The 8150-nt window shown below is 39.0% G+C and overlaps 2 protein-coding genes across 2 annotated transcripts; both read right to left on the bottom strand.

The window, feature by feature from the left end:
• Positions 1–1589: 1589 nt before the first annotated feature.
• On the bottom strand, positions 1590–3421 carry LOC119735823 (caspase-7-like). Its single transcript, XM_038209759.1, has 3 exons — positions 3359–3421; positions 2678–2828; positions 1590–2180 (listed from the first exon to the last, which is right to left on the bottom strand). Exons 1-3 carry the CDS (start codon positions 3419–3421, stop codon positions 1978–1980), a joined length of 417 nt encoding a protein of 138 aa, XP_038065687.1. The 3' UTR covers positions 1590–1977.
• Positions 3422–3502: 81 nt separating this feature from the next.
• LOC119735824 (caspase-6-like) lies at positions 3503–4469 on the bottom strand. Its single transcript, XM_038209761.1, has 2 exons — positions 4184–4469; positions 3503–3695 (listed from the first exon to the last, which is right to left on the bottom strand). Exons 1-2 carry the CDS (start codon positions 4365–4367, stop codon positions 3508–3510), a joined length of 372 nt encoding a protein of 123 aa, XP_038065689.1. The 5' UTR covers positions 4368–4469; the 3' UTR covers positions 3503–3507.
• Between the last annotated feature and the right edge of the window lie 3681 nt (positions 4470–8150).

Raw genomic sequence — 8150 nt, forward strand, 5'->3', positions numbered from 1 at the left:
CCATCCCCCGGTCAAAAAGTGGGGGGGGGGATATATACCTCCATCCCCCTATCCCCCCCCCCATCTCCTCCCCCACCCCAGGGATTCATGCCCCTGCAGTCAGGAACAAAGAGTAGGCCTACAATATGTAGGATTTGCAAAAACCAGTACATACACGTATGACACAAATTGACAAGTATCAGTTCTACCAAATCAGCACAAATCCATTTAATGTAAACATAAAATAAGGAAAAAGTAAACAACATGTGTAACTTTGAAGGTGTTGATTTCTTTTTTAAGGTATTACTTATTTTACATATATGGTACATTTTCACTTAAAATCTATTCATTAACAGGCATGCAAATTCCTCGGATCCGCTGATTTCTTCGGTTTTTTTTTTACTTCTCACGAATGCCATTACAAATTGAAAAATACTGAACAGAGTCTTGTTTGGTTTGGAATTTCTTCGATTTTTTCTACATTCTTAATTGCATGCTTGTAAACAGTCGTAAGTTTCAACTACATGTATTTGAAATCGTTACGATGTTAACCTCCAATAAATCTGCACATGTATGTTTACGTGGAGTATTTAACTTCAGTACATTATAAGATATACATTTCAGTTGATATAAGATACATCCAGAGGAGATATATAGAAAAATTAGTAGTTGATAGAAAACGTAAAATAAAACAATTCCTCTAATAAGGTCCAAATATACATGTAACACCATTACTATCATGTTCTCATTGAAATAGACATTTCATAATTGTATATTAATCAGTGCGATATTAAATAATCTTTAAAAAAAAAAGGAGCAATTACATAGAATTCTATTCAGTGAAGTGCCAGTACCGTAGGTATTCTCTTAAATCCAAATATACATATAAAAACTGAGGTACATGTGAACAGGTGTCGTGGTTTTATTGTACCAGGAAAGTATGCCACTATTTTTGCTATACATGTAGATACAGGGCGAGTCAAAAAAGCAGAACCCAAACCCCAAAAAGTATATTTCGTATTCAAAAAAAATATGTACCACCCCCAAAAAATGACTGGAAAGCCAATTTTCATAAGCTACTTTTAGTTGAAAAAATTACTGAAATTGCTCAATCCATTCAAAGAATATCACCACTCAAACACAATCATAACCTTAAATCCTTTTCCGTCCAAAAATGCGATTTCAAGAATCATTGTCACAATTGTCTTCAAACTTCACCAGCGATAAAACCTCAGTTTAAAAGTAATAAATATTCAACAAAATTTTTTGAATGCACATCTTTTAAAAAAGTGGATTTATACATCATATTGTTTAGCTAACCAGAGTACGTCGTTAATAAAGATATTGTGTACTACAGTTGGTGACAGTTGTTGAAACAAGTGTTCTGTGTCATTTTTTTTGTTTGTTCCAAACAGTCAAAACACACAATGAATTGCTTTGCTTTTCGGACGAGACAGGTTTTAGGGTCATTGTGTTTAAATGGTGATATTCTTTGAATGGATTGAGTAATTTCAGTATTTTTTACATCTAAAAGTAGCTGATGAAGTTGGCCTTCCAGTCATTATTTTCGTGCTACATGTTTTTTTATTTAAAGTTTGACATATATTTTACGGGGTTTGGGTTCCGCTTTTTTTTACTCACCCAGTTTTAAACGGCTAGTTTAAAACCGGGCAGGGGTGTGGTCGCCACCCGAGCGAAGCCATGTTTTCTTCCTATAAGACAAAAAAAATGTAAACCATAATTAGTCCCTCTATACAAATTTGTATAATTTTCACACTTCAAAACCTACAAACTTAATATACATGTACATTTTCGTAAGCAGACATTTATTGTCCTGATGTAGGGGCCACCTTTATTTCTGGCCGGTCTTAAAAACTTTGTGCCGGTGTTTTAGCATCTGTTTAAAAAACACCCACGTGAGGGGCTCTCGACCAGTAGGAACAGGTAAACTAAGTAAGATTGAAGAAGAAATTGCCAATACTGCACCTTTTAATGTTTTTATTCATGGAAGTAAAGGTCTTTAGTCAGCGTAGACGTGTAGTACGGCATCTGTTTCTTGGCCTCCCCCTGATACGCCACGATGTGGTTCACCCTGGTCAGGAGTTGGTTGATTTCCAGCGATGTCCCTTTTTCGTTCAGTACCTTGACCAGAGCTTGGATAAACCACGACCCCAAGGTTGGATTCAGCCATGACACGTACTCTATGTCCCAAGAAAATACAACAAACTATATAATAACATTCATCAAAATCGATCGCAATACTTTTGGGGTATTTCTTTGCATAATTATCACTACATATGTAGGCGCTAGGCCTAAGTCTGTGTGCGATTCAGCACTTCAAATTTTAACCAGTCAGTAGAAATCTTTCGTCATTGACTTTGTGAGATCACAGCCATCGACCGATGCACAAGCCTTCAAATCTTTTTTTTTTTCACGAACCGATCACACAGCGAACTTTCCACCAATCAGTGGAAATCTCCTGTTCGTGACTTCGGTAGCCGACAGCTAGCGACCAATCAATAGCCTTTGTGCCATGTTTCGCGGACGGCTCCGATTTGCTGGCACGCCGGCCGTGTAAGATTTGCTTATAAAGTATAAAGACGTGTTTATCCAGGACTTTATCTTGCAACATGTATTTGTTATAATTCTCTATTTTCAAGTTTCTTGCATCATAAATTCAAATGTCAAAGTGGCTTACCAGGAGGGGTTGAGTACGCTACAAAAAAGTCTGCTTCAACAGGAATCACCAGACTTGTGGATGCTGTGCTTTGAACAATTTCAGCGTTTTCTCTGGCTTGGTCGGCCTTGCCAAGGTCAACTCCTCTGTCGCAATGCATACCACGGCAAGCCTATAAGGACGGGGGACCAGAGAAATGGAAAATTGTGTTCACTTTACCAACTCAAATTTTAAAATATGTAGCTGGACATGTTGTAGTCTAGTACTTTTTTCCGAGTACTGAGTACTGCCGAGTACTTATGTTACCGAGTACGAGTACGAGTACTTGTATTCCGAGTATGGCCATACAGCAAATGGTTCATTGTGCGTAATTTGCCCAGGCCAAGTCAGACTGATATGCAGACCCACTCGAGGCTAGCTGTTAAATGTGTTTGTCCGGACGTGCACAGATGAAAATCAGGAAAAGTTGATTTCTCCACAAGCCAATCAACCATTTCCAACTGAAAGTGTCGATAAAATAAGGCCGTGGTGAGTCAAGCTTTACCATTTTTTTTTTAGTACTGCTATTCGAGTATGAGTACATGTACTTTGATGGCGGAGTACAAGTACCTTCTTTTGAATTCAAGTACTTTGATATTCGAGTACAAGTACTTGTACTCTAAAAAAGTATCCGAGTAGTACTCGAGTATGAGTACCGATTACGAGTACTACAACACTGTAGCTGGATGATACGGCTGTACAAATGTTCTCAGTGTGTTGTGCCATTTATTAGTAAAACAAATTAACTTGTGAGGCTGTGACGTCCTCTGTGTTGGGTTTAAATTTGCACCCTGGCAGGTAAGAGAACACGCTTATTTTACCTGAATGACAAAGACTTTGGGCTTTCCAGCAAGACTTTTGCACCGATCTCCCTTAAAATCTTGCATCAGGTCGTCCAAGTGCAGGGAACCGTCTGTGCAATGTATTTTGCCGCCTGAATCGCCATGCGTCATAATGCAAAATATTAAACAGTCGCAGTCACTGTGATCTTCTGTAGACACTGCAATAAAACAAAAGGAAGACAGATATTTTAAAGATGGATATCCGTGATATTTTTGAGTTTCCTCCCGAAAAATATAGATAAATATATATTTTTTTAGTTTTAGGCCTGTACAAAAAGTTGTTTACTTTTGAATGAGACCTCGAACTCAAAAATTGGCTCTATTTCATTTTTGCAATAATTGCTTTACAAGTTTTCTTTTCTTGTTTCTTTTTTTCTCTGTTTCTGCCGGAAAATTCTCCAGGGTAAAATGCTGGGAACCATGATACTCACAGGGCAGACTTTTTTTATTTTGTGTGCAAAAACGACACAGAAGAAAAGCCCTTTTTTTTTAGAGGGTTGCAGACGCCCAAAATAAAAGATTTTATTGTTTAATATTGAAATAAAACATTGAAAATTGAAAATTCGTGGAGAGAGAAAAAATAATTTGTTGATGAGCACAGACAGTTATCGCAAAAAAGAGGATAGCGGCATATTCTGGTCCTCACCATCTGTGAAAACTTTCTGAAGTTTGACACGATTCAAATCCTTGTGTATTTCCGTCTTGAATCGCAAACGTTGCAGGGCATTTCCCAGGTCGGCTGTGTCCTTGTCGCTTCCCTTCCTTTCTCTCAGCCACTTAAAGCTCACGTTGTTGACAATGACCGCTTTGCCGGGTGACTTGTGGGACATGTCATACGGGAACTTGGTGGGCACGTCGGGAATGCAGCTTGTTGACTGACTGCTTGTTTTTAAATTTTCTTCATCGTCGTCTTGTGACAATTGTTTGGCGAACGTGAGCAAACTCAAAAATGAAAATATATAGTAAAAATGAAAATATATTTCTGCAATCATTTCTTACTACAGCTAAAGGACTGTGCAAACTAAATTACCACAAATTACCACATGACAATTTGTCCCTTTGTGGATTGAGCAATTACAGTTTGTCAATTCGTGGTTTTAGTCAGTAGACCCAACATGGATTTTTGTCAGATTGTTGCTTGACCTCTCAGTGCCAGACTATTCCAGTAACTTTTTAAGCTCTGGCAGGAGCGTCTGTCCTCGACAATTGACCAAAAGTATGGCGCTCCATATGTGCCATCTGCATCGCATTTTTCAGTGTGGCATGTTTAAGCTCTGGCAGGGATCTTTTTGATCGATTCATGCAAGACTTTCATGTAAGACTTCTTGCAATACGGCTTATTGTGCAGTCACACCTGTTTAATTTCACTAATTTTGTGTGTGTGCAATACCTAACTGTATGAAAGTGGTGGCAAATGCCTTCTCTCATTTGTACCATTCCATTTGTTACACAAAACCTAATTAATAGTCGATTTTTTTTTAATTTCAGAAAATTGCAAGTTTATTCCAGTTTTTTTTGTGGTTGAGCACATTTTTTTTGTGGTTGAGCAACTACATTAAATTATAATACACTTAAAGAAACTGTATCTATTTATCAAACGATCCCGTTAGGAAACTCAATTAGTCAGGATTATGGTAAAATTGTATTATGTTCCTCACACTAACTGAAATTTATTGACCTGTTGTACATGTAAATTCACAAAAGATCACAGAAAATTGCACCAGTCTTAATAACAATTTAATAGGGCTTATTTTTTCCCATTTGAAAACTAATAGAGATTTCCACGTTAATAAACCACAAAGAATTTTCAACTCGCACCCTTCTCCTTTCCCCCCCCCCCCCAAAAAAAAAACAGGAAAGAAAGTATATGGTTTCCATTTAATGTACCTCTGAATTTTAGGACTTGGTACCCCATCCGGGACATTAAGATGGTCTTTGTGTTGAATAGACATCTCTTCTCCGCCTTTGCCTGTATTTCAAAGGAATATTATTTGTGATTTTTGGATGAAAGCATTCGATGTCAATGAAGTTCATTTCATGTCCATCAAATCAATCTTGGATAATAAACGAATAAAGAGACAGACATTCCATCTTTAGACAAATTAAAAAACCACAAGTAACCAGAAAATGTTGTGTGTGCACGCCTCAGCCGGAAGGGTTTTATACCCAAAGGTTTGACAACTGACAGGATTAAGGTAGTGTCATTATTAGCAGTATCAAAAATGAGAGGAGTGGCCGTATCGAAACTGGGGGCACTGTTATTAGTGTTACCCTGCCCTTTACCTTGAAACGATGCTTCACCACCTGATCTGGTAGACGATTTGGCCCCTCGACGCTGCTTACTTGGCTGTACTCCATCATGGCCATGGTCCGTGTCGATGTCTGCTGAACTTGACAGTGGTGGTGCTGTCCGTTTTGGTCCTGGCATCGTCCAACGTAGATAATTGTCCTAATCGAGTTGAGCCAAACAATTGTAAGTCTGTAACGTTGTCCACTGGTGTGTCACACTGCTGTTCAGGAGCTGGAAGTGAAAGTTGATGCAAAATTTGAAACTGTTCAGGAAAATTGGTCAGGCGCCCCAATCCACGCTTGAAGACAGGCTTGGATTAAGTGTTTCGTAGGCCCTATACTCTGCTGTAGGCACCGGCACCAAATTCATGTTAGCACTGTACAAATCTAGCCAGGATAATCTGGTTTAGGTCCTAGGCTCTAAAAGCCTGTTGGCACCAAGGGCGTCAATCGCTTCTCAAAAGTGGGGATGGTACATACATGTGTATCTTGATCAGAACTTATGCGAGTGCGAAGCCTAAACGGCCTGTGGTTCGGGGCCCGCTTAAGGGCCCCCCCAAAAATGGGATGCTAGACGCTCTGTGGTGCGATCTAAGGCAAATTCTGACCACTTTTATCAAAATTTGTTCCATCAATTTATCATCATCTTCGAGTTTGTGGTCATTGAATCAGCAATTTGGAGCTACAGAATCAAATGTAGGCCACATTCTTTCACTCGGGGACAAACATATGACGATTGCGTAAAAAAACATAATGGGAGGTCTTCCTAAAAAGTAAAAACAAAAGAGTGACAATAGGGGGTCCCCGATTGCAGGCAAAATAATACACACTTGCATTTGTGGGTAGGCCTATTTTGTGTTTAATGGCACACTGCGGTATTTTCATAGGCCCCCAAATTTTTCGTATAGGCCCCAAAATTTTCGTAAAGGCCCCAAATTTTTCGTAGGCCCTAGGCACAGTGCCTACTGTGCCTTTTAGGTAATCCGGGCCTGCTTGAAGATCCTTTTAGAAGTTTTCCACTGGGAAAGCAACAATCTCCCCAAAAACAAAAAGCTGTGTCTCAGTACAAAGGTGTGGGACATCAGTTGTGCAAGAGATGTTATAAAAGACTCCAGAAAGAATTAAAGTTTATAAAGTTGTAAGAATGTAAGAATTAAAATTTTTGAAGTAAAATTGACTACACAACTTGTTTCTTCAAAGGCTGAGACACAAGTGACTGCATAGCAATTTTTCCTTACCGCCTAAACTTTCTACCTCTTAAGATGTAAAGAACCAACCCTACTTTTCATTGGTCCATAGCCAGGCCTTGCCAAGTGTCGCAGATCAAGATCCCTTATTGGCTGGTTGCCACTCAAAGCCCTCTCAGCAATTGGTTAAAATACGGTATGTGGCTGTTGATTGGTTATTCTCCTGTTTCCAGGATCCCACTTGTCACAAAATTGTCTATGGGGTTTTGTACAAAGTTCTCCATAAGAAAGTACAGTATGCAATGCACTCACAGTGAGATGTTTGCATGAGGTTAGCCTTCATTTAGCACAACACGTATAATATACAACCAACAGGAGAAGATCCATTGCAAATTTGGTACTTTTAAATAATTAGATCATTTAGTGATAAAATTGATTATAAGCAGACAAATAAAAAAATTACAAGCAACACAGTACAATCTTGGGTACAATCTTGCTGCTCCATTTGGTTCCCATCATGACTTGTACGTTAGTGAAGGAACGTGCACCTGCCCTTGGAGTCGAGACTGTCGCAAAATGTACATATTTGGTTCATAAGTGACTTCGTAATACACGCGCATACACCACTAGACTGGTGCCCATTTGGCTAAAGTTGCATTAACTTCCGGTTCCATTGCACTGTGTGCTGTAGACATGGTTAAGTTGATTACGTCACAGGTGAACTGGTCAAAATGCAACAGAGTTAAAGCGTTATGTGGATGAGCTATCCAGCCAGAATGTAAAGATAATGGTTTTAACCAACTCACCTGTAACTTCATCTTCAGTAGACTGCCAGAGTGCCAAAAATAGGGTGTACACGGTTTTATATACTCTCACTTCACTTGTGACGTCAGATGGTCACCTGATGTTTTGGTAGTTGGCAGGAGATGGTACGTGGGCGTTTCATGGCAAACTGTCACACCCACCTCCCATTGTCATTAGTGTATTTTCTCATGAGGGAAAGTTACAGTTGTCGCCCCATTTTTTTTATCCATTGAATTCAAGTTTTTCCACCTTGGCATTAACTTTTGAATTGTACAGGTTGTGTACCAGTCATTCATGCATACATGTTTATTTGTTGTCTGTTCACCGAATTTA

The sequence above is a fragment of the Patiria miniata genome, unplaced genomic scaffold, assembly GCF_015706575.1.
Source record: "Patiria miniata isolate m_02_andy unplaced genomic scaffold, ASM1570657v1 HiC_scaffold_29, whole genome shotgun sequence".
In the NCBI taxonomy this organism is placed as follows: Eukaryota; Metazoa; Echinodermata; class Asteroidea; order Valvatida; family Asterinidae; genus Patiria; species Patiria miniata.

Bases quoted from the DNA above. Each gene is read 5' to 3' on its own strand.
- LOC119735824 (XM_038209761.1), bottom strand. From the start codon at position 4,367: ATGTCCCACAAGTCACCCGGCAAAGCGGTCATTGTCAACAACGTGAGC. The intron at 3,696-4,183 runs GTGAGGACCAGA...GTTTTATTGCAG, and splicing joins TCAGAAAGTTTTCACAGATG to TGTCTACAGAAGATCACAGT.
- LOC119735823 (XM_038209759.1), bottom strand. From the start codon at position 3,421: ATGGCACAACACACTGAGAACATTTGTACAGCCGTATCATCCAGCTAC. The intron at 2,829-3,358 runs GTAATCGGTACT...CCGTCCTTATAG, and splicing joins GCTACAGTGTTGTAGTACTC to GCTTGCCGTGGTATGCATTG. The intron at 2,181-2,677 runs GTAAGCCACTTT...CTTGGGACATAG, and splicing joins AGCGTACTCAACCCCTCCTG to AGTACGTGTCATGGCTGAAT.